Source organism: Lampetra fluviatilis, chromosome 11 (genome assembly GCF_964198595.1).
Source record: "Lampetra fluviatilis chromosome 11, kcLamFluv1.1, whole genome shotgun sequence".
Lineage (NCBI taxonomy): Eukaryota > Metazoa > Chordata > Hyperoartia > Petromyzontiformes > Petromyzontidae > Lampetra > Lampetra fluviatilis.
The window spans coordinates 15,535,871-15,562,002 of NC_136285.1; the positions used below are offsets into that span (position 1 = coordinate 15,535,871).

At 54.9% G+C, this 26,132-nt stretch overlaps 1 protein-coding gene across 16 annotated transcripts in view; it reads left to right on the plus strand.

The window, feature by feature from the left end:
- The first annotated feature begins 1,347 nt into the window (after window positions 1–1,347).
- Window positions 1,348–26,132, plus strand: part of LOC144934883 (voltage-dependent L-type calcium channel subunit alpha-1D-like) — a 185,280-nt gene continuing 160,495 nt past the window's right edge. For all 16 annotated transcript variants that reach the window (XM_078861139.1, XM_078861144.1, XM_078861140.1 and 13 more), the window contains exons 1-3: window positions 1,348–2,378; window positions 6,068–6,566; window positions 16,223–16,328. In XM_078861139.1, coding sequence (XP_078717265.1) covers window positions 2,351–2,378; window positions 6,068–6,566; window positions 16,223–16,328 — 633 coding nt within the window. In that variant the 5' untranslated portion in view covers window positions 1,348–2,350. The remainder of the gene's footprint in view (window positions 2,379–6,067; window positions 6,567–16,222; window positions 16,329–26,132) is intronic.

Genomic DNA, 26,132 nt, shown 5'->3' on the forward strand with positions numbered 1-26,132 from the left:
GGCACATTAACACAGACACATTAACACAGACACATTAACACAGACACATTAACACGGGCACATTAACACAGACACATTAACACGGGCACATTAACACAGACACATTAACAGAGACACATTAACACAGACACATTAACACAGGCACATTAACACAGACACATTAACAGAGACACATTAACACAGACACATTAACAGAGACACATTACCACAGACACATTAACACAGACACATTAACAGAGACACATTAACAGAGGCACATTAACACAGACACATTAACACGGGCACATTAACACAGACACATTAACAGAGACACATTAACAGAGGCACATTAACACAGACACATTAACACAGACACATTAACACAGACACATTAACACAGACGCATTAACAGACACATTAACACAGGCACATTAACACGGGCACATTAACAGAGACACATTAACAGAAACACATTAACACAGGCACATTAACACGGGCACATTAACACAGACACATTAACACGGGCACATTAACACAGACACATTAACACGGGCACATTAACGCAGACACATTAACAGACACATTAACACGGGCACATTAACACAGACACATTAACAGACACATTAACACGGGCACATTAACACAGGCACATTAACACAGACACATTAACACAGACACATTAACACGGACACATTAACACATGGGTGAGTCCGTGAGTCCATGCGTGGGGAGCGGTGGCGAACCCGGCGACCCAAGTTCGATTCGTGCTCACGGTCCACACCAAGTGAACATGATCTGGACCTCCTCTTGGTCGACTCAGCCTACAATGTGTGCCTGATGCGATGTGTAAGCATTGCCACAAAGGCGGCCAGGCGTGGTGCTGGCCGCCCACCCTCTTGGGTGCCGTGTTGGCCTTCACAGGTGCTCGCTAACAACACTTGCCCCAAGTCAGTTAAAGCTATACAGGAGATCTTTGTCTTTGAGCTTTTAGGTGCGTGAGTAGATACATTTCTACGGGACACATAGAGACCCATCAAGGCAGACTTGCGTGTCTTGAGTCCGTGGTGTGCGAGATACTGCCCCCCCCGCGCCCGCAATCCTCACGCTTTCTCCTCCTTCCCTCTGGAGGAGGCGCTGATTGGCCGCGTGCGCTTGAGTGTAAGATCAGGGAGGAGGATGCTGATGTGGGTTGCCAAGCGACTAAGAGGGGGGGGGGGGCTGTGGGGTGCGGGGGCGGGTTGCTGGGTGACTGAGTGGGGCTCGGGAGAGTTGCCGGAGGACGCGGCCACCAGAGCCTGCAGGTGGCCAGCGCGGCCGCTGGGCGGCACAATTCGCTCGCGAGATGACAACTTCACAGCTACACAGACAGACACGCGGATTCACACAGACACGCGGATTCACACAGACACGTGGATTCACACAGACACGGAGATGCGCAAAGACACACGCACGTAGACGCACACATGTAGGCAGTCTCACACAAACACATAACCATAGACACGCATAAAGACACGTGCAACAAAAGACGAGCACAGACACATTCACACATCACAGAAATCCACTTCCACACTCAACACGATCCTGGCTATGCGCCTCTCCCACGCGGCTTCTTCCTCGCGGCTTCGCGCTCCCTTCCACTCCTCCTCCTCCTCTCCCGCTTTTCATCCCGAAGCCTCCTGCACCTCCCCTCGCTTCCTCGCACCTCCTCCTTTCATCCCTCCCTCCCGCGCCTCCGCCTTCTCATCCTGCCCCATTCTCCTCCTACCTCCTCCTCGCCCTCCCCGTGTCCCCTCCCTCGCCTCCTCCTCCTCGTCGTCGTCGTCGCGCCTCCCTCGCGTCGCCATAGAGAACATTGCGGCTGCACTCAGCTGCTCCTCCGCTCCGGATCTTTCACTCGACCATCGGCAACTGCGAAAGAGAGAGCGAGACACACGAAGGGGCCGAGCGAGAGACAGAGAGAGGGAGGGAGTAATAGTGAGAGTGAGACGCGCACACACGCATACATACAGACATAGAGAGCCCAATGAGGAGCCGAGAGAGCGGCGACTGAGGATCTGAGAAGAGAGCGCTCTTAGCGAGAGAGAGGGAGAGACACGGAGACGAAGGAGGAGGGGTCGAGTGAGCGAGGGAGATTGCGAGAGAGGCAGCAGCGGCGACTCCTGCGAGTCTTTGGGACGAGAGCGCTCGGAAGAGAGCGAGGGACGGAGACATTCGGAGAGAGCGCGCAAGGAGAGCCGGACCCGGAGCGCAGCAGTCGAGGCGACATGGGAGGAGGAGGATGCCGCGCGTCCCGTCGCCTTGAGACGCGCCTGCACGGCCACTAGGAGCCGCAGGGCAACCCGGCGGCGAGGCGGCGCGCGTCCTGTCCGCCATGCTACTACCTGCCGAGCCGTGCCAAGGTACGTGCCAGGTGGCGTCGTCGGCGGCGGCGGCGGTGATGGGCGGGAGAAGGGGTGGGGTGAGATGCGAGATGGAGGTGCGGGTTGGTTGTAAGATTGAGATGTGGACGGGAAGGTGGCAGATTGGAGATGGGCGGTGGGAGATAGAAAGACTCGAGGACATTGGCAGCAGCAGCACTCGCACCGTGGTCGCGATGATCATCAGGAGTAGCAACCGCATCATCCAAAGATTCCCCATACAGCATCAACAGACTGTTGGGGCAAGTGCTGTTAGCGAGCACCTATGAAGGCCGATACGGCAGGGCACTCCACCACCACCACCACATACAGCAGCATAGCCAACAGTAACTTCATCATCGTACATCATCATCACCACCAACATTACCACCATCATCATCATCATCACCAACATTACCATCATCACCAACATTATCATCATCATCACCACCAACATTACCGTCATCATGAGCCACCCACTGCTGCATACATAATCACCATCACCATTACCATCTTCATAATCGCATCACGCCCCCGTGCGCTAATGAGTCGTAATTCGGCGCATTCGCCACACGGTGTAGGGCGCCCGGTCTGGGTGATTAGTATGCGCGTCGTGTCGAGGCGACTCGACGGGACTCACGTGGAGTCGTAGAGACTCTGATGTTAGAGGCGGGAGTAGGATGGGCAGAGTGGCGTGGAGCGAAAATTGCCTTCCCATTCATCCCCTGGCATTGCAGCAGTTGCAGCAGCAGCAGCTGCAGCAGCAGTCCCAATTGCAGTTGTCACAGCAGCGGCAATGGTAGAATGAGCAACAGCAGTCTCATAGTAGCAGCAAGTGTAACTGCAACAAGATAATCAATAGCAGAAGCGATAGTAGCAGGTGCAGCAGCAGCATGGTGATTATCGGTAGCAGACGCATCAGGATGCTAATAATAGCATCAGCAGTAAGCGCATTGTAGCAGTTGCAGCAATATCAGCAAGCGCAGTACCAGTAGGAGCAGCATCATGTTAGGCTAATAATAAAAATAGTAGGAGTAAGAGCGTCATAATCATCATTATAAGATAATAAAAATAGTAGGAATAACAGCGTCATAATCATCATTATGAGCAGTAACAGCATGAGCAGAAAGCCGTAGCAACAGCAGCCAGCAACACCGTCATCAATAGCAGCAGCAACAGTCGCAGTACTAGCAACAGCAAACTACATATTACTCAGTAACACTGTCCTAAAAATAAACTATTGGCGACGTTTCGAGCAATAGCCCTTCTGCAGAGCGCATAACTAGGGCAGTGACGAATGTGTTTATTTTTGTTGTTATTAGTGCTAGTACACTATTGCCAACGATTGCGAAGTATCAATGGCATCAGCAGCAGCAACATTGACAGCAAGCATAGCAATTGCATTCATCAATGTCATCCTCAGCAGCAGAATCATCATCAGCAGGCGCATCATCAGCAGCATTACCACCATCATCATCAGCAGCATTACCACCATCGTCATCAGCAGCAGCAGCAGCAGCATCACCATCATCATTAGCAGCAGCATCATCACCACAAGAATCATCCCCACAAGCATCATCGCCACTATCATCATCATCATCAGCATCGTCACCGTCATCAGCAGCGTCACGAGCCGCTGCTCCTCCTCTCTCAGAGCCGCGGAACTCGCGCGGGGCCCTCGCGGACTGCGAGGGCCGCGTCGTCACACGAACCCCCATCACGGGTCACGTGGGGCGGGACGGTGGCGCAGGGCCTCGCGACCAAAGCAACCTGGGTTCGATTCCCTGACTCGGGCGCCTCTCTGTGTGGAGTTTGCATGCTCGTCCCCTGCTCTGCATGCCTCTCATCAAATAGCTAAACCCACACACACAGTGGAACTGGCTTTGGCCAAACAGCTCAATGCTGAAACCGTACAACAAATCACTCACTTGGGGTTGCACGCAGCAGCGTCGCTCCGTTCTGCGAAAACCTGACAGGACCCAATGAGGCTTTGCTGGGTAAACAAGCGGGAGAATATTAATACATCCCATAGCACCGACATCAGACATCATATCCTCTATAATACCTGCAAGGCTGCGGCTAGCATTCACGTGCGAGCTTACCCCAGTCCATTTAGTGGCGAATTAATTTGTGAACAGTCGGGGCGAGAAGGATGCAGGATATATTAATGTATTCAGGAGAGCCATCACCGAGTCTCAAGACTTTCATTCAGGAGGGTTCTGCTACACTGAGATGTTTGGACATGAGTTCCAGTTTAATTTACGACAGATTATTTGTGACGACGCAGCGTCGACAGTGGTTGGCCTATGGAGAGACTCGCCCCTCCTCTCGTCCATAGGAATGTGGAATTTCCACCTCTGGCTCAGAGCTGTAAGCAGGCGATGAGCAACGATGCCTCGATATTCATTTGAGTCGTAAATCACTCTGAATGTTGAGCGATGCGTCAGCACAAAAATAACAGGAACTAAACACAGACTCGCATTATCTGTGTGCTATGAAGAAGGGTCAATGCCCGAAACGTCACGGAGGTGTGACGGTTGTGTTGAGTTTAAATCTCGAGCGTTTGGCTTGGTCTGGGAGAACCGGAGAGAAACGCAACACTCACAACTCTGCACAGATCGACTCATCCCAGTGACAGATCCAGTTCACCGACTCGTCTGTGGACTGAACCTGTTGCTGCTGCTGCAACCCCCTGGCCATCTCACAGCCGCGTGCCTATAACGCTGGGTCATGCACTCGTCGCCTCTTAGCCAAGCGCCAAGGCGGATTGAGAGGGAGATTGAGGGGGTGGGGGGGTCGTTGAGAGAAGGGGGGGGGTACTGAGGAGGTCACCGTTTTCAGAATCAACTTCTAGTTTAGAGAGTTAGAAATCAGTCATCGTCTTCCAATGGAGTCTTATCAGTGAATGTGCTCTGATTTAAACTTGCCCGGATATTCCACCTGCCGCGCCCGGAGATAGAACCTAACTTGGCGGCGTCTACATAGCCGAGCCCAGTGCGATATTGAACCATCTGACACATGACCCAGCTGACACCCAGCACAGCGGACGAGTGAGCCACGACCTCAATGACTGATGCCTTCCCCTCTCTCGATTGCCCTGGGCATTGCTGTAACCGCTTCGCCGGGGTGCTGCTACCAGGCGGTTACCGCCCGGTCGGCGATCTTAGCTCGCCCCTGCCACGGGAGGAGCGCCCCCGCTCTCTTCTCGCCGCCGCTGCCGCTGCTGCCGCATTCGGTGCGAACAGCAGAGGGGCTCGCAACGTTACTAACAGGAGCGCCACCGCGACCACCGTTATCATCATCACCACCACCACCATCGTCACCACCACCACCATCGTCATCACCACCTCCATCATCATCATCACCACCTCCATCGTCATCACCACCACCATCGTCATCACCACCACCATCGTCATCACCACCACCACCATCGTCATCACCACCACCACAATCATCGTCACCACCACCATCGTCATCGCACTCGTCTGCAAAGCGGACGCTGTGCGCGGCAGCGTTTGTGATTCGAGGCGGCGCCTCTGTCCCCAACCTCCTCGCTCCGCGCTCTCAGCCAAATCCACGCTCCCACCCCCCACCGATCAACCAACATCACCCAACATCATCACCCATCACCACCACCATCCTCACCACCACCACCACTCTCACCCTCCTCTGCCTCCGTCTTCCTCCACCAGGCGGGCCGAGCTATGCCAGCGAGCGCGCCTCCCCGGCCCCCGCCTCCTCCTCCTCGTCCGTGCCGGTCGGGCCCCCCCCGCCACGCGCCGGGGCACTGTCGTGGGAGGCGGCCATCCAAGCTGCCCGCCTCGCCCAGGCAATGAGCTCGATACCGGGCACGGGCGCGCAGCACGGAGGCGGAGGCGGACGCGCACTCGGCGCCGGAGCGCACGGAGCGCACGGGGCGGGCGCCGTCACCGCCGCGACGCTGCCGGCGACGTCCGCGGGGCCGCGCGCTCCACCCGGGACGCCGCGGGTCGGCGCGGCCGTCGTCGGGGTCGCCGCGGCCGCCGGGGCCCCGGCGGCGGGGGGGCTCGGGGCGCAGAGGAAGCGCCACCAATACGCCAAGGGGAAGAAGCAGTGCGGGTCTACGGGCGCCGTGCGGCCCGCGAGGGCTCTGCTCTGCCTCTCGCTGCAGAACCCGCTGCGCAGAGCCTGCATCGGCATCGTGGAGTGGAAGTATCCTCGTTCCGTGCCCGCACGCGGCAGCGCGCCGGTGAAGAAGGGTCGTGTCGCGGACGATGCGATGCCGCGCGCTGCGTGTTACGGGCGGTGCATCCGTGCAATCTCGTGCCGTCGTCGTCGTCGTGCAAGCGGCGCTTCGTTCATTGAGGCGGGAGGGGGATGTGTGCCCTGAGTGCTGCTGTGTGCAGGGGGCTCGTGCAGTGGTGATGTCGACTGCGATCGAGTGGAGTGGTGACGTGCTGCTGTGGTGCTGCTGCGCCGTGTGTTGTTGTGGGCGCTGTGCGGGGTGGTCGTGTGATGGATGGTGGTTACGGGTGATGTGATGTGGAGTGACGCATGCTTGCCCTGTCCGCCTGGGATATTGCGTGTGATGGGTGCTGTGATGTTTGGGGTTGTGGATTGTAGTGGTGCGATGTGGAGTGTGATGTCACGTGTGGTGCCGTGCTTCGTTGTGGTGGTGTGATGTGTTGATGTAGATGGTGGTGATGTGTGGGCCCTGTGTGGTGGTGACGCGTTGGCATCTGCTATGATAGTGATGTGCGGTATGATGCTAGATCGTGCGTTGTGTAGATGTGTGGTGATGTGTGGGTATTATGTAAGACCTTGTGTTGTGGTGACGCGTGGTATGCAGTGTGCTCTGTGATATGGGGAGTGTTGCTGTGCTGGGTTACATGATGCCCACGGGGGGGAATCCATTGCCGTGTGTGGGGGGTGTGCCGTGTGTGGGGGTTGTTCCGTGTATGTGGGGGTTGTGCTGTGTGTGTGTGTGGGGGTTGTGCTGTGTGTGTGTGCTGTGTGTGTGTGTGGGGGTTGTTCCGTGTGTGTGGGGGTTGTGCTGTGTGTGCTGTGTGTGTGCTGTGTGTGTGTGTGTGGGGGGGGGTTGTTCCGTGTGTGTGGGGGTTGTGCTGTGTGTGTGTGTGCTGTGTGTGTGCTGTGTGTGTGTGTGGGGGGGTTGTTCCGTGTGTGTGGGGGTTGTGCTGTGTGTGTGTTGTGTGTGTGCTGTGTGTGTGTGGGGGTTGTGCTGTGTGTGTGTGTGTTGTGTGTGTGCTGTGTGTGTGTGGGGGGGTTGTTCCGTGTGTGTGGGGGTTGTTCCGTGTGTGGGGGGTGTTCCGTGTGTGTGGGGGTTGTTCTGTGTGCTGTGTTTGGGGGTTGTGCTGTGTGTGTGTGGGTGTTGTGTGGGGGTGTTGTGCTGTGTGTGGGGGTGTTGTGCTGTGTGTGTGGGGGTTGTTCCGTGTGTGTGGGGGTTGTGCTGTGTGTGTGGGGGTGTGCCGTGTGTGTGTGGGGGTTGTTCCATGTGTGGGGGGTGTGCCGTGTGTGTGGGGGTTGTTCCGTGTGTGTGGGGGGTGTGTGGGGGGGGTTGTGCCGTGTGTGTGTGGGGGTGTGCCGTGTGTGGGGGGGTTGTGCTGTGTGTGTGGGGGGTGTGCCGTGTGTGTGTGGGGGTGTGCCGTGTGTGTGTGGGGGTTGTGCTGTGTGTGTGGGGGGTGTGCCGTGTGTGTGTGTGGGGGTTGTGCTGTGTGTGTGGGGGTTGTGCTGTGTGTGTGGGGGTTGTTCCATGTGTGGGGGGTGTGCCGTGTGTGTGGGGGGTGTGCCGTGTGTGTGGGTGTTGTGTGGGGGGGGTTGTGCCGTGTGTGTGTGGGGGGTGTGCCGTGTGTGTGGGGGTTGTTCCGTGTGTGTGGGGGGTGTGCCGTGTGTGTGGGAGTTGTTCCGTGTGTGTGGGTTTTGTGTGAGGGGGGGTTGTGCTGTGTGTGTGGGGGTTGTTCCGTGTGTGTGGGGGTTGTGCCGTGCTGTGTGTGTGGGGGAGCGGTAGTGTAGTGGTTAGCGATCCGCGCTACGAATCCAGCGACCTGACTTTTATTCCCGCTCACGGCCAACACCAGTAACGATAATTATCTGAACCGGTCCTATGCCTTTCCTAGGTCGACTCAGCCTCAAATGAGAACTTGGTGGGGTGTGTAAACATCAAAACTAGGAGACAAAGGCGGCCGGGCGAGGTGCTGGCCACCCACCTCCTCTTGTGCCGTGCCGGCCTTCATAGGTGTTCGCTAACGGCACTTCTCGTACAGCCTGTTCCGGCTATATGGGGGAACTTTGTCTTTGTGTGTGTGGGTGTCTATTGTGCTGTGTGTGTGTTGTATTGGTTGGGTTGTTGATCGGGGTGTGCAAGGGGCTGGTAACCCATCCACTCGGTACTAATTTATACCAGTAGCGACACGGTGCAAACACCCATTTAAGTTTAGGTCACCAAATGCCCCCTCCCTCAGGTCCCCATGAGTGATGGGGCAGTTGTGGAGAGAGTGGAGAAGTTTCCGTACTTGGGCAATGTGCTTATGACCAGCTCCGGTTGGGCAGCCGAGGTCTCACTCCGAATCAGTCGAGCGGCATTATCTTTTCATCAGCTGTGTAACGCTGTGTGGAAGCTGTCTGGCCTGTCGCTCCGTACAAAGCTCCGGGTCTTCTCGGCCACAATCATACCATCATTTCTCTATGCTTTCGAAACGTGGAGCCCTCTAAAGGAACATCTGCACCAGTTTTAAACATTCAGGCTAGCCTACATATGACGTGGTACAGAAGGATGTGGAGCCGATTGGACTTGCCGATGACTGGTACCAGCAGTGGCAAGGTTGGCCTCTGTCGAGGATGTTCGAAAAGGGCGTTGCTGGGGAGTTGGAGGCAGTCGCCCTGCAGCAACAATGGAAGGCAGATGAGTGACGATCACAACAACGAGCGGAGTGCCAGGTGGCTAAAACGCAGAAAGTTGGCACAATGGGGAGCACAGTTGGTGCATCTCCCAGTCATCTCACTCAGTCAACCTATGACACCTGGGTCTGTTCGATGACCTCCTGCCAGTAAGCGGTCGACACTTCACGTGGCCTCCAAGTGTTGGTGTTGTTGGCTCGGTGGTTGGGTAGTGTATGCAGATGCTCGTTCTGTGGTTGTTGTTCGTGTGGTTGATGTCTGTGAGTGATTCGGATGAGTGTGTGGTTTAGTGGTGTGTGTGGTATCTTAAAGTAATTCTCTCGGGAACAAATACTAGTTGATGTGACACACACACACACACAGTCATATATAGACACAATCATATGTACACACACGCAATCATATGTACACATACATAAGGTCATATGTACACACACAATTAAATGTACACATGCAATAATATGTACACATGCACTTATATGTACACACACAATCATATGTACACACACTCATATGTACACGTGCTCATGTACACATACAATAAACGCCATTCGCCACTAAGTGCCGGTGACGTCCCCACGACGCTTGTGCCAGGCTATGTGCACGTTGAGGCCACGTGAAGTGTCGAACGCCCGCTGGCAGGAGGTTAAAGGGCAGACCCAGGTCCCACAGGTCGACTGACTGAGATGAGTGACTGATGCACCACCTGTGTCCCCTACTGTGCCAACTTACGGTGCTTTAGCCACCTGGCGCTCCGCTCGTTGTTGTGAGCATCGCTCCTCTGCCCTCCGTTGTTGTTGGAGGGCGACTGCCTCCATCTGCCCAGTAGCGTCCTCCACGAGCCTCCTCCACAGAGGCCGATCTTGACACCGCTGGTACCAGTCATCGACAAGTCCACTCAGCTCCACGTCCTCCTGTGCCACATCACTCCATCTCTTCTCTAGCCCATGCCGCGCCCGTTTAGCCCCCTCGATCCGGCCACATACATATCCACTCATATGTACACACACACACACTCATATGTACACACACACAATCATATGTACACACACACATATGTACACACACACTCATATGTACACACACACATATGTACACACACACTCATGTACACACACACATGTACACACACATGTACACACACACACATGTACACACACACACACACATGTACACACACACACATGTACACACGCACATGTACACACATACATATGTACACACACACATGTACACACACATACATATGTACACACACACATACACATGTACACACACATGTACACACACATATGTACACATACATATGTACACATACATATGCACACACACATGTACATACATACATACACACATGTACACACACACATGTACACACACTATACATGTATACACTACACTCCATAGCGTCTCGTGCACATCACGAGGCGCTATGGACGGGGAGCCGGTCCGAGTGACAGGGGGTGCTTGGCAGAGGGGAGTGAAAGTGAGGGGTCCATTTAGAGGGGGTCCACAGGGGTCCAGGAGGGAGGGGGGAGAGGGGGGACCAGAGATAGACACAGTTAGAGACGGAGAGAGACGGAGAGAGATACAGAGATAGACACAGTGAGAGACTGAGAGAGACGGAGAGCGACACAGTGAGAGACGGAGAGAGATGGAGAGAGAGATGGAGAGTGATGGAGGGAGATGGATTGCGGTAATGAACGATTGAGAGAGCCGGGCACAGGGAGAATGAGAGAGAGAGAGAGGCATATGGATTTCTCGTTATTTAAATACAGTTGCTGAGCACAAGCCCAAGGCATCCAGTGGCCAGCAACAAACAGCACTGTCAAAGTTGTAACAAAATACGAGTTAACGTGAGCCTTACATTGAACAAGCGGGGGGAAATAGACGATCGGAGGGAATCCCAAAGTGGAGCAGTGCCACACAATCAGCAGAAACTGTTGTGACCTGCGGTGTGGTGAGTGGGTGAGTGTGTTGTTGTGAGCTGCGGTGTGGTGAGTGGGTGAGTGTGTTGTTGTAACCTGCAGGGTGGTGAGTGGGTGAGTGTTGTTGTGACCTGCAGTGTGGTGAGTGGGTGAGTGTTGTTGTGACCTGCAGTGTGGTGAGTGAGTGTTGTTGTGACCTGCAGTGTGGTGAGTGGGTGAGTGTTGTTGTGACCTGCAGTGTGGTGAGTGGGTGAGTGTTGTTGTGACCTGCAGTGTGGTGAGTGAGTGTTGTTGTGACCTGCAGTGTGGCGAGCGGGTGTGTGTGTTATTGTGACCTGCAGTGTGGTGAGTGGGTGAGTGTTGTTGTGACCTGCAGTGTGGTGAGTGTGTTGTTGTGACCTGCAGTGCGGTGAGTGGGTGGGTGTGTTGTTGTGACCTGCAGTGTGGTGAGTGAGTGAGTGTTGTTGTGACCTGCAGTGTGGTGAGTGGGTGAGTGTGTTGTTGTGACCTGCGGTGTGGAGAGTGGGTGAGTGTGTTGTTGTGACCTGCGGTGTGGAGAGTGGGTGAGTGTGTTGTTGTGACCTGCAGTGTGGTGAGTGAGTGAGTGTTGTTGTGACCTGCGGTGTGGAGAGTGGGTGAGTGTGTTGCTGTGACCTGCAGTGTGGTGAGTGGGGGGTGAGTGTGTTGTTGTGACCTGTAGTGTGGTGGTTGAACACATTGTGGTGAGTGGGGGGTGAGTGTATTTTAGTTGGCCTGATGGGACTTAGTCCTTAACAATTGGCAGAGACCAAGTCTATTATAATGTGTGTCTAGTCCTTTAATCACGATCGCTGGCATTGGTCGCTGAGCGGCAGGGTGGAGCAGTGGTAACATTGGTGCCTCACAGTGAGAAGGCTCTGGGTTCGAATCCCGATTTTGGCACATTATCTTTGTGGAGTTTGTGGGTTTCCTCGGGTTTTATGGTTTCCCAATGCTGGACATCGACAGGCAGATTTGAATTCCGCAGATTGCAACATTGCCTCCCACTGTGTCTCGGTGAGGGTTTTTTGGGTTACCAGGCGTAGTGATGGTAGTCTATACACGTGGTGTTTGTGGTGGTTGTGGTGGTGTTTGTGGTGGTGTTTGTGGTGGTGTTTGTGGTTGTGGTGGTGGTTGTGGTGGTGTTTGTGGTGGCAGAAGTAGCCACCCTTCTGAATGGTTGGCTGAGGTGCCATCTGTGGAAGAAGTGCTGGACAGAAATGATCTCCCAAGGGAGGTGCTGAGGGAGGGTGGCATCTGTGTGCAGCCTGCCTACATTAATTACATTATCACAACTGTCTGGACCACAGGACCGGTTCCACAGGATTGGAAGGATATCCTGGTGGTCCCCCCTATAGTTGTTACAGACTGTAACAGCTACAGGGGCATCTCTCTTCTCATTGTGCTGGGAAAGGTCCTGGCAAGGATTATTCAATATCACCTTGCCAGGCACGCTCAGGAGACACTTGCTGAGAAGAGGCTTGCGGGAGCCCCCATGTGGTTTCAGACCAGGGTGGTCCTGCAAGGGTGCCATATTCTCCATCTGCTACAGCAGAGGTGTAGGGAATTCCAACAATACCTACATCTCTGCTTTATTTAGCTGGTCAAGGCCTATGATACCATCAACAGGCCAGGGCTGTGGGCAGTTCTTCGTGCTTTCGGAGTCCCTGACCCTCTGCTCACAATCATTAAGGGCCTTCATGATGGTGGGCAGGACCGGGCAATACTACGTGGCCAGGAGTCGGAGCCATTCCCTGTTCACCTTGGGGTGCGACAGGGATGTCCTCTGGCTCCCACATTATTTAACATCATCTTTGGCCATGTAGTTTGAGACATTTTCCATGGCTGTACCGGTGCAATTTCCATCTGGTACGGATACAATGGGAGGCTGATCGATGCCCAGGTGTGGTCGAGGGATGGCTCCCTATTGCTCAATCATGTTATGTATGCCGATGATCTGGTGATTGTTGCTCACTCAGAGGAGGAGTTGGAAGCGCTGCTGCTGAAAATGGAGTGTGCCACTAAGAGGTGGGGGTCTTACCATCAGCCCAACCAAAACTAAGCACCTGCCTGGGTATTTTGTGCCACCACACATTCCACCCCCTCAGCTCCCCATTGGTGATGGAGCGGTTGTGGAGAGAGTGGAGAGTTTCCCATACCTGGGCAGTGTGCTTATAACCACCTCCGGTTTGACAGCAGAGGTCTCACTCCGAATCAGTCGGGTGGCATTATATTTTCATCAATGCTGTGTGGAAGCTACCTGGTCTGTCGCTCCTCATGAAGCTTCGGGTCTTCTCGGCCACAGTCATGCCCTCCCTTCTCTATGCTTGTGAAACGTGGACCCCTCTAATGGGACATCTGAGCCAGTTAGAAACATTCAGGCTGGCATGCCTACGATCCATCCTGGGTTTAACCAGGCACGATTTATGAGGAGCTCACAAATCCTTAAAAGATCTGGACACATTCCCTTCAATGAGCTCCTCCGACAGGCAAGGCTGCATATCCCAGCCACCGCATGCCCAAGCAGCTTCTGTTTGGCCGCATAGAGGGGGCTAAATGGGCACGACATGGGCTGGAGAAGAGATGGACTGATGCGGTACAGGAGGATGTGGCTGCTGAGTAGACTTGCCGATGACTGGTACCAGAGGTGTCAAGATCGGCCTCTATGGAGGAGGCTCTTGAAGGACGCTGCTACTGGGCAGTTGGAGGCAATCCGTCCTCCAGCAACAACGGAGGGCAGAGGAGCGATGCTCCCAACGAGCAGAGCGCCGGGCGGAAAGTTTGCACAGTAGGGGGTACAGCTGATGCATCTACCAGTCATCTCAGTCAGCCAACCCATGGCACCTGCTGGGTCTGTTCCGTGACCTCCTGTCAGCAGCGAGCCTTCGACACTTCACGTGGCCTCAAAGTGCACCTGGCTTGGCACAGGCGCCGTGGTGACGTCAGCATCACTTAGTGGAGAATGGCAGGTGTTGGTATTGGTGGTGTCTATGGTTGTGTTTGTGGTGGCTCTGGTTGTGGTTGTGTTTGTGGTGGTTGTGGTGGGGTTTTCGGTGGTGTTTGTGGTGGTGTTTTGGTGGTGTTTGTGGTGGTAGTTGTTGTGGTGGTGGCGCTAGTTGTTGTGGTGGTTGGTGGCGATAGTTGTTGTGGTGGTGGTACTTGGGGTGGTGGTAGTTGGGGTTGTGGTTGTGGTGGTCACATCACATATGATGGTGATGGTCATGGTTGTGATCACCAATGTTGCTCATCATGACTGGTAATAGCGATGAGTCGTGATCACGTGTGGTGGAGGTGGTGGTGTTCGTGTTGGTTGTCAAGAGCCTTGGTTTTGGTCACGGATCGTGTTGCTCGTCACCAGCGGTAAGGGTCACGAGCCGTTGTGGTTGTTTGACTTCCCTGTCATTCGGTCGCCCACCTGAGGGTGGGCCCTCTTGCGAACGCGACTCTGCTACCACCTCTCTCTCGAGCTCTCAGTGCCACCGTCTCTGTGCCATTGTCTCTGTGTCATTGTCTCCGTGTCATTGTCTCCGTGTCATTGTCTCCGTGTCATTGTCTCCGTGTCATTGTCTGTGTCATGGTCTCTGTGTCATTGTCTCTGTGTCATTGTCTCCGTGTCATTGTCTCTGTGTCATTGTCTCTGTGCCACCACTTCCGCGTGCCCGGCACAATGACGGCGCCCGGGGCAGTGATTGATTGCGACCGATCCCCGATTGCGCCACTGATGATGATGTCACGATCGGAAATTGTTGGGGCTGCCGGTGATGACGTGCGGATGACACACACACACGTGGACGCCAATGAAGGTAATGAAGAAAGACAGTGACTACTGATGATTATGATCGTGGGGGAAGCCTTCATCCAGTAGTGGATAGATAATTACATAATGATGGCAAGGCTTTCATCTAGCAGTTGACCAACATGGCTTACGATACTGATGATGACAATGATGATGCAGAACCTGCATCCAGCAGTGGATAAATAGTGGCTCATAATCATGATGGTGGTGGTTGAATGATGCGAACTTATTTTGATTTATTATAATAATGGATAATAATAGTGATTAAATGATGATTATGATTATGACGATGATGATTATTGGTTGATGATTTGTAGTGCGTGATCACAGTAGTTAACGGCGAGTGAAGGATGGCGATGACGATTGATGGCAGTTGACCAGGTTGGTTATGGTTGACCACGGTGGCGGTGGTCGGATGGCCGCAGCGAGGGACGACACCGACCTTCCCGGGCCCTGTGCCCGTGCCGAGTTGAGCTCCCTCGTGTTTTTTTGCTGCTCCGCGTGCCTCTGCTAATTACCACAATTACATCGGCCTGGCTATTTCCGCAGAGCCGTGCGCTGCGATTAAATCGCTTTGAAAGGCGAAGTTCGTGCGACTCGGGGCTGTGATGGTGCACAGCTGTCGTGCCGCGTGCGTTAACCCTTCGGCTGCTGCCTGCGAACCGCCCTTCAACTCAGCGGGCAGAGTTCACGGTGGCCGGGCGCCGGTCGCTACGCTGCACGCCTCTTCTTGACGTCGTCGCTATTATTATTATTATGGCCACGCTCCATCACCGAGGGAAGCCTCCAGACTCGTTTTGAGGAAGGCCTCACCAAGTAGGCGACGTCGCTAAGTGCAATACACTTGAGCCATTTGCAGGTCATCATCTCTCAGCATTGGGATGTTTGGCCAATGCCAATTCCATTGTTTTAGCTGTGGGAGGAAACAACAGAACCCGGAGAAAACCCATGCCTAACAAGGAGAGAATACACAGGCGGCACAAAGGGACCTGAGTCTGGAACCCAACCAAGGCTCTTCTTGTTGCGGAGCAACTGTGTTTACAAAATGAGTCTACTGCTGGATGACTCCCTTGCCACTTCATGTCGGTCACGTGGGAGTTGGACCATTTTGGTTCAATTGGTTGATGCGTTGGTCGGGTCGCTTGTGATGGTTTAGATTTTTAAACTTTCTCCGATCGATGGTCACGACTCCTTGACCCGTGGCCTCGCAGACCGTTTGACATCCTCATCCTCCTCACCATCTTCGCCAACTGCCTCGCCCTCGCCGTCTATGTGCCCTTCCCCGAGGACGACTCCAACCGCAGCAACGCCAACCTGGTACGACCACCACCAACACGATCACCACCAACACGATCACCACCAACACAATCACCACAACAATCACCACGACCACCACCACCAACACAATCACCACAACAATCACCACAACCACCACCACCAACACAATCACCACAACAATCACCACGACCACCACCACCAACACGATCACCGCCAACACTACCACGAAAACGATCACCATCACGACCACCACCACGATCACCACCACCACGATCACCACCACCACAACCACCACTACGACCACCACCACGATCACTACCACCACGACAACTGCAATTGTGATGATGACAGCGATTGTGATGATGACAACGATTGTGATGATGACAACGATTGTGATGGCGATTTCTGACATCCCCATGTGGTAGGTGTAGACCTTGATGCGTGTCATGATGGACGTTGAATTTTAATTTTGGTAATTCAGATTGTAATGATGATGGTGAGTGATGACCGAACGGGCCGTGGTGATGGACATGCTGCCCACAGCGCGGCTGTCTCGTCGCCGGCTGTCTCGTCGCCGGCTGTCTCGTCGCTGGCTGTCTCGTCGCTGCTGCGTGCTGTCCGCACGTTGCCCGTGCTCGGAAACCTCTTCCTTGCAGAGCAAGCCCAGGCCGCTTGGCGCTGTGAGGAGCGAGCGCTCGCTCTACGCTGCCACGCGTCCTCGTTTGTTTTGTGCTCCCCCGGAGCGGTGACCGCGCGACACTGCCTTTGAGAAAAACACGCGGGGCTGAGGAGTTCCACGGATGCCTATGCGTTGAACTTCTTTCGTACCGTACGTAGCCAACCGTGTGCGTCTGTGTGCGTGTCTGCGTGCGTGTGTTTGTATATGAGGAGTGATGTGAGGACGTAGTGTGATGTGTACGCATTGCCACTAGGGACACAAAAGGGAATGAGTGCTGGCCACCCACCCCCTCGTGCAGTGCCGGCCCGAGCCTCTTGGGGGCCCTAAGCAGAATTTGATTTGGGGGCCCCCCTCCCACCACGCAGACTCATCTGTGCTAGAAGGTGGCCAGGGGGCCCCAAGCAGCCGCTTAGTTCGCTTATGCCTCGGGCCGGCCCTGCCCTCGTGTACCGACCCAGCCTCCATGAGCGCTCCTGCTCGCGAACACCACTTTCGCCAAACGTCTGCTAAGCCGAAGCAGGGCGTCTTTGCCGAGTGATCAATCAACCTGAAGCTAACAGTACACCACCGCCGCTTTTCAGAGGACGGCCCTGGAAGCTCGCACCATAAAAATACTTCTGACATGAATGCAGTTGTATTCTTATCTCGCGTACAGTACATAGACATCACTTTGACATGTCCTTCTTTGTGAGGCTGTGGGTCTCTATGTGAATCAGTGGGTCTCTATGTAAGTCACTGATAACTACCATGAGATCATAGACTCACTGTAGCGGCCCGGCTCGGCGTGTCGGAGCCGCAAGGCCTCCTGCGCATTACGTGTTGTATTTTTCATTTCCATGAATTCAGCCGACGTTCAAATCGCAACCTCCCTAGTCTCCCTCTCTCTGCATCTCCCCCCCCCCCTCCGCTATTTGTGGGAGCCCTCGCTCTAAACATAGTGCGAGCATGGAGCAAAGTCACGCCAAGACCGATAGCTCATCCCAACCCCCCTCCCAGCAGTGCTGTCCATGTGGGTCTCTATGTGAATCTATGGACCTCTATGCGAGTTTATGGGTCTCTGTGTGAGTCCGTGGGTCTCTGTGCGTGTCTATGGGTCTCTATGCAAATCTGTGGATCCCTGTGATTCTATAGGCCTCTATGTATGTAGTCAGGTCTCAAGTAAATCTAAGGGTCGAAATTAAGTCCATGTCTCAGCAAGCCTTTCGGCCTCTATTGGAGTGTATCGGTCCCTTTGTGAGTCCGAGTCTCACTGTTATTATCATTGTACTGTTACTATCATTGTAATGATAGCGTAATTATGATCATGATAATAGCAATTCAATCTTTTAACTCGTGCCCCGTATACAGGAGGGGGCCCTGCATTAGGATATTTGGACAATCGCTGTAGGAAGGAGGTGTCTGGATTCGTGTTCGGGAACCCGAGAACCCGGGGGGGGAAACCTTCCAAGAGGTTTACTCAGCGGCTCTTGTCCAACTTTCATCTTTTTGCTTTTCGCTTTTATGATTGTGGTGACTCAGGGAGGTCCCTCTTACAAACGAAAATACTGTAATCTGGTCAATCTGAATTATTCGTTAAATAAATCTCTACGTGGTCCACCAACCCTCGCCTCCAGTGCACTGGATGGCAGACGGCGCAGACCCCTTCCAGCGCTCGCATTTTATGAAAGGGATTTGACGAAATCTCTCCCTTCCTCCTCCTCCCTCTCCTCCCCCTCATCCCTCCCTCTCTTCCACCTCCTCCCTCCCTCAAATTGTTCCCACAAGTGCAGCGAGGATGGCGAGCCAGATATGGCTTTTTTCTGCATGGTGGGAGGGTGAGTGGGTGGGTGGGTGGGGAGCGGTAGGGTAGTGGTTAGCGTACTGCGCTACGAACCCGGAAATCAATGCCCGTTCACGTTCAAAACCAGTGAGGATTATCTGAACCGGTCCTGGGCCTCCACTAGGTCGACTCAGCCTCAAATGAGTACCTGGTGTAGTGGTGTGTTAACATCGCCACTGAAGAGACAAAGGCGGCCGGGCTTGTGGGTGGCCATCCGCCCTCTCGAGTGCCGTACCTGCCTTTTCGTAGGTGCTACTCGCTAACAGCACTTGCCCCACGAGTCTGTCGAGGCTATGCGGGGGTCTTTGTCTTTTGGTTGGGTGGGGATGAGAGGATGGAGGAGAAGTGGCGGGGGTGGCAGCGGCAGCATTAATTAATTATTTAATCGGTATCCGGGTTGTGTTTTTGCCGCTCTCCACTTTGCTCGCCGCTCGCATCAAAGCGGCGGCGGCGGCAGCAGCCGCGAGGTTCGCGGCGCCTCTCAGGGCCCCCGACGCCGCGGGGCCCGGGCCTCCTGCGGGGTTTCACTCCGCTCTGTGTGTGGGCGATGGCGCTGATTGCGCCTAATCATCTGACCACGTTTGTGTCGTGGGGCCCTTCCACCAACCCGACGCAACCAAACGCATGAAATGGTCGCGCGTGGCGCAGGGGGGCAGCGACGGCGCTGAGTGCGATCCTTGCCACCGCGTCTCGCTCACGCAAGGCTCGTGTGTGACCAGAGCCCGCCTACCCCGCGTGGACATTCCACGTGCTTGGCTGCTTGGCTGCGTGTCGGGTGGTGGAGGGTTCTTTTTGACGTACAATTGATCAGATGGTTACGGGGCCTCACGCCCAAATCAGCTACGGCACAAGATACTCGCCCTGCAAACGATGCGCTCTCCCCGTGCATCATCTCGGTTTCGTTCAGATCACCGTCTCTCTCTGGGGTGAATAAAATTGGTACCACTCTGTGGGACGTTGGTGAGGTTTGTTTCGTGATGGGTATGGTGCCGGGAGTAAGAATGTGGAATTTTCACTCCTGGCTGAGAAGGGCCGCCAGTCGGAGCGACGCGTGGAACATCACTCGTCATCATTGCCTGGCCACGTCGCACACGGGTTAATGGGTCACCGAGAGATGCATGAAGCTCGCAACCCGCTGGGATGTGGGGTGGCAGTACAGCAAGGGCGTTCGTGAACCCGGCGTGTGCGGTGGACGTCCTCTGGGTTTCCCTCCATAGCTAAGAGGCACTCTCTCAGTGTAACCGGTACTGGGCCAAACGTTCCAATGCTGCAAAATAACCTGCAAATCACTCAATTAGGACCACACACAGCAGCAGCAGCAACATCGCCGCCCCCCTACCGTGAACACTTGGCAGGACCCTCCTGAAAAGGAGTCTTGAGACTCATTGAGGCTTTCCTGGGTAAACAGGCTTAATAATAATACTACTCGAGTACGACAACATTCACCACAGCGCTGTCCCATCCCCCACTGTACATGCAGCGGAGCGTGAGTCAGGCTTTGCCTGTGGGAGATGGCGAGAATGTCTGCTCGGGTTTATCCCCAAACTTGGTTCGCTCGACTCGAGAGCTTCCCCAGAAACAATTATTCGGGTGTCACAGTCGAAGGTCAAAGCCATCGCTGCTTACCCCGAATCATCGCGCACCCCCCACCCCCCACCACCACACTCCCCCGGGAGGGAGAGACGCGGCTGGCTTACAGGAGAGCCCTCCCGTTGTTGTGGTGGTGGTGGTTGTGGTGGTGGTTGTTGTTATGTCGTTGCCAAGCGCCGGCCCAACAATGCCGAGGGGCCAGCAACAAGCAGCACTATGTTGAATGCGCATGCCGCTGCCGAGGCATCAGCGCGATGTTCCCCAACACCACGACCGTCGACGACTCGTCACGCTCAGCAGAGGAGCACTCGCTGGGGCTGCCTCGTCGCTGCGGTGTGGACCTGGGCCGAAGGGGGCACGTGGAGCGGGGGGTGGGTCGGTGTTTTGCATAAATCGGTGATTGGGATAATCGTTACAGACAGTGCGGCGACGCGGGGATTCGCCGTTATTGGGAGACGCTTCAATGCCTGGGGCTCCGTGAGCCACACGAGCCCCCCCCCCCCCCCCCGTGTGATGTAATAGCCGGCACAGCGACGGTGGCGATGATGTAGCGCAGCGTACGAAACGACACACAGCGGGTGTGCAAGGAGGTGTTTTGGCCGATTATTTATTTTGATGTTTACGTTCCCCACAACAACAATAGGTCCCACGTCTCACAGAGCGAGGTTCCTTTCCAATAACCATCTGGTAGCTCGCCAGCAAACGGGTCCAGAGTGTTTGCTGGGGAAATGATGTACTTGTGGAAGGCAGGTCGCTGATGGGATGTGTAAAATAATTGCGTGTATATTTCATGTGAAGGATCGGATCTGGCAAAGAGGATAATTGTCTGATGATTAATTGAGCTACTTATGTTCCACCGTGGCGGAGCGAATGATTACTTTTTTCGGATTACTTTCGCGGATTACTTTCATTTGGAAGTAATCCGCGTCTCCTCCACCCACCCCTGCCGCACCCCAGCGCCTCCCCCGCAGCAGCAGCTGAGAGTGAAAGTTAAATTTAAATATCCTCGGCCGCTCCGTCGCTGGAAAAGAAAACTCCCTTGCTGGTGATGTGCGATGTTGGGCACTTTGGCTGGGACCAATTCTCATTGCCTCGGAACCGCCGCGCGTCAGAGCCGGTGATGGCGAGGCTGACGAGGCGTGTGGCCGCTCGCCACGGGTCGCTGACGCGCGTGTGGGGAGGTCAGCCCTCCCGTCGTTGACGTGTCATCTCGTGATTGCTATTTATTTGCTCGCGTCCGTAACTTTATTTTAGCTTTTTGCGCCATCGATCCGCCTCGTTGGCGCTGCCGGTCGGCGGGCACAGAGATTTGAATTCCAGCAGGCCGCCCTGGTTAACGCGGCGGGAGTCAACGTCGCCAGTGTCGCTGCACACAGCAGCATCATCACACACAGTGGAGGGAGGGGGGGGCGGAGGGGGAGCAGGAGGATTTGGCCAGAGGGCGAACTTTATCTTTTTATTGAACCACGTGATGGAATCTGTTTGCGTGAAGAGGCAGTGGGGATCACGTTACCTGTGACAGCTGAATTGGGCTGTGGGAATTTTGTTTTCATTTCATATCCTCATCAGCCATGGTCAATCCACTGCTGGATGAAGACCTCCACAAGCCACCGCCACCTCTAAAGATTCTGCAGGTCAACCGCCCACCCAGCCCCCTGCACATGACTGATTTCATCGCTCCATCTCCAAGGCTGACACTCCGTTATCATTCTTGACCGTGTCCCATTGTCCTCTCTTGTGACGTCATTTTTAAAAATCCAAATTCCAATTGTACTGTGAGTGTGACGTGGGTGGGTGAGTTTAGAAGCGGAGTAGGTGTTAGGGAGCGGTTAGTGCTCTGCGCTACAAACTCGGTGACCTAAGTTCGATTCCCGTTCATGGCCAACACCAGAGGCGATTATCTAAACAGGTCCTGGGCCTTCCCTAGGTTGACTTAGCATTAAATTAGTTTCTGGTGCAGTTTGTAAACATCAGCATTGGGGAGACAAAGGCGAGCGGGCGTAGTGCTGGTCACCCATCCCATCGTGCGCCGTGCCGGCCTTCATAGGCGCTCGCTAACAGCGCTTGCTCCAACAGTCTGTTAAAATTATGAGGGTGATCTTTGTATCTTTGTCTTTTTGGATAAGTGTGTGAGTGAGCGGGAGACTGAGTGGGTGGGTGAGTGACTGGGTGAGTGAGTGAGCAGGCGAATTAGTGGGTGGGTGAGTGACTGGGTGAGTGAGAGAGCAGGAGACTGAGTGGGTGGGTGAGTGACTGGGTGAGTGAGAGTGCAGGCGAATGAATGGGTGGGTGAGTAACTGGGTGAGTGAGTGAGCGGGAGAATGAATGGGTGGTTGAGTGACTGGGTGAGTGAGAGGGCAGGTGAATGAGTGGGTGGGTGAGTGACTGGGTGAGTGAGTGAGCGGGAGACTGAGTTGGTGGGTGAGTGACTGGGTGAGTGAGTGAGCAGGCGAATTAGTGGGTGGTTGAGTGACTGGGTGAGTGAGAGAGCAGGAGACTGAGTGGGTGGGTGAGTGACTGGGTGAGTGAGAGTGCAGGCGAATGAATGGGTGGGTGATTAACTGGGTGAGTGAGTGAGCGTGAGAATGAATGGGTGGTTGAGTGACTGGGTGAGTGAGAGGGCAGGTGAATGAGTGGGTGGGTGAGTGACTGGGTGAGTGAGTGAGCGGGAGACTGAGTTGGTGGGTGAGTGACTGGGTGAGTGAGAGGGCAGGTGAATGAGTGGGTGGTTGAGTGAGTGACTGGGTGAGTGAGTGAGCGGGAGACTGAGTGGGTGGGTGAGTGACTGGGTGAGTGAGAGAGCAGGTGAATGAGTGGGTGGGTGAGTGAGTAACTGGGTGAGTGAGTGAGCGGGAGACTGAGTGGGTGGGTGAGTGACTGGGTGAGTGAGAGAGAGAGCAGGCGAATGAGTGGGTGGGTGAGTGACTGGGTGAGTGAGAGAGCAGGCGAATGCATGGGTGGGTGAGTAACTGGGTGAGTGAGTGAGCGGGAGAATGAATGGGTGGTTGAGTGAGTGACTGGGTGAGTGAGTGAGCGGGAGACTGAGTGGGTGGGTGAGTGACTGGGTGAGTGAGAGAGCAGGTGAATGAGTGGGTGGGTGAGTAACTGGGTGAGTGAGTGAGCGGGAGAATGAATGGGTGGTTGAGTGAGTGACTGGGTGAGTGAGTGAGCGGGAGACTGAGTGGGTGGGTGAGTGACTGGGTGAGTGAGAGAGCAGGCGAATGAGTGGGTGGGTGAGTGACTGGGTGAGTGATTGAGCGGGAGACTGAGTGGGTGGGTGAGTGACTGGGTGAGTGAGTGAGCGGGAGACTGAGTGGGTGGGTGAGTGACTGGGTGAGTGAGAGGGCAGGTGAATGAGTGGGTGGGTGAGTGACTGGGTGAGTGAGCGAGCGGGAGACTGAGTGGGTGGGTGAGTGACTGGGTGAGTGAGAGGGCAGGTGAATGAGTGGGTGGGTGAGTGAGTGAGCGGGAGACTGAGTGGGTGGGTGAGTGACTGGGTGAGTGAGTGAGCGGGAGACTGAGTGGGTGGGTGAGTGACTGGGTGAGTGAGAGGGCAGGTGAATGAGTGGGTGGGTGAGTGACTGGGTGAGTGAGTGAGCGGGAGACTGAGTGGGTGGGTGAGTGACTGGGTTAGTGAGAGAGCGGGAGACTGAGTGGGTGGGTGAGTGACTGGGTGAGTGAGTGAGCGGGAGACTGAGTGGGTGGGTGAGTGACTGGGTGAGTGAGTGAGCGGGAGACTGAGTGGGTGGGTGAGTGACTTGGTGAGTGAGTGAGCGGGAGACTGAGTGGGTGGGTGAGTGACTGGGTGAGTGAGTGAGCGGGAGACTGAGTGGGTGGGTGAGTGACTGGGTGAGTGAGTGAGCGGGAGACTGAGTGGGTGGGTGAGTGACTGGGTGAGTGAGTGAGCGGGAGACTGAGTGGGTGGGTGAGTGACTGGGTGAGTGAGTGAGCAGGTGAATGAGTGGGTGGTTGAGTGAGTGAGTAAAGAACTTGGGAAGAGAAGTGACGGGAGGGGGAAGCTTCGTGCTGGGGAAAACCTGAGAGGTGTCTCTGGGGTCGTGACTTCTACTCAACAGCCCCCCCCTGTCCGAGCCTGTACCCTCGGGATTAGAGGTTATTTACGGCCCCCAAGAAGCACTGTACAAAGCCCCCCACCCCCGGCACCTAATTAATTGCTCCTCAGCCCGACACTCGATAGCGCCTCGAGCTTGTTGCTCTTGATGAGCGTGACGGACCCTCCGTGACGGACCCTCCGTGACGGACCCTCCGTGACGGACCCTCCGTGAATCATCCGCAGTAGATGTTTGTTCCAGCTCCCCTCCCCTTCGCACGCGAGATTTTCCGTAACAATGTCGCGATGTCGTCTTCGTGCTCCGTGCTGATCGTGGAAGATCAACTCGCTGGAGCCGAATTTGTAGCGCCCACGGAGGAAAAAATGCTGCCAGAACCGGCGCCAACAATTTCCCGAGTGAAGACAGTGATAGACAATGGAGATTTTTATATCTTTATATCTTTATATGTTACGAACATTTGATTAGCACAGGCTCAAAACGTTAAGCAGCCAGCAACAAACATCACTATCAAAGTTGTAACAGATTAGATAGATAGTGTAACGCGTCTCTTGAATTGAGCAAGGCTATTATTATAATGAGAGTTTGGGGAAAGAGACGGTGATGGGAGAAGGGAATTCCAAAGTGGAGCAGTGGGAGGAAGAAGCAGAGAGACAGAGGTCGTGTGACTTGCAGTGTGGTGAGTGGCTGGTGAGTGAGTAGCTTAATGGGTGAGTGTGTGATTAGTGTATTGTTTTGACCTGAAGTCTGGTGAGTGAGTGGGTGGGTGAGTGGGTGGGTGGGTGGGTGAGTGGGTAGGTGAGTGAGAGTGGGTGGGTGGGTGAGTGGGTGGGTGGGTGGGTGAGTGGGTGGGTGGGTGAGTGGGTGGGTGGGTGGGTGAGTGGGTGAGTGGGTGAGTGGGTGGGTGAGTGGGTGAGTTGGTGGGTGAGTGGGTGGGTGAGTGGGTAGGTGAGTGGGTAGGTGAGTGAGAGTGGGTGTGTGGGTGGGTGAGTGGGTGGGTGGGTGAGTGGGTGAGTGTCTTGTTTTGACCTGCAGTGGGGTCGTGGTGGTTCACAGCGCGTGGTCAGGCTGCTATCCCGAGTCCTCCGCACGAGTGGCCGAGTGAATCTGCGAGTAAAGCTCGCGGGACCAGTGACCAGGGGAAGAGTGGCAGAGGACGCGTCCCGGAGCTGACGCTCTGCCCACTAGGGTAGTTCACGGTGTGCCCACCAGGGTAGTTCACGGTGTGCCCATCAGGGTAGTTCACGGTGTGTTCACCAGGGTAGTTCACACTGTGCCCACCAGGGTAGCCACCGGTCCACCCGACCCCGATTGCACCGGCACGGTCCGGGAATTGCTCAGTACCGAGATCTGCTCGCCGTGTTGCTGCGTTGTGAAATGAACTGCGCGGTGCTGATGAGCGGCTCGGGCTGCCTGAGGGACGTGTCCAGGTTTGTTTGGTGCACACACACACGGGGAGAGAGGTTCTCTTGCCACGGTCCCCTGCCGCGGCACTGCGCCTGGCCTGGCACGAGGGAGTGGCCGGGAGGGGTGGAGAGGGCGGCCGGGGTTCAGGAGGAGGCTGATTCATTGTGATTGAGACCCGCGACTGGGGAGATGTAATGCTCCCACTTCTTCAGGATGTATGTTCGGTGTGTATTGCCCGGATGTCTAATTGGTTGTTTTTGTTGAGGGCGGCAATGTCT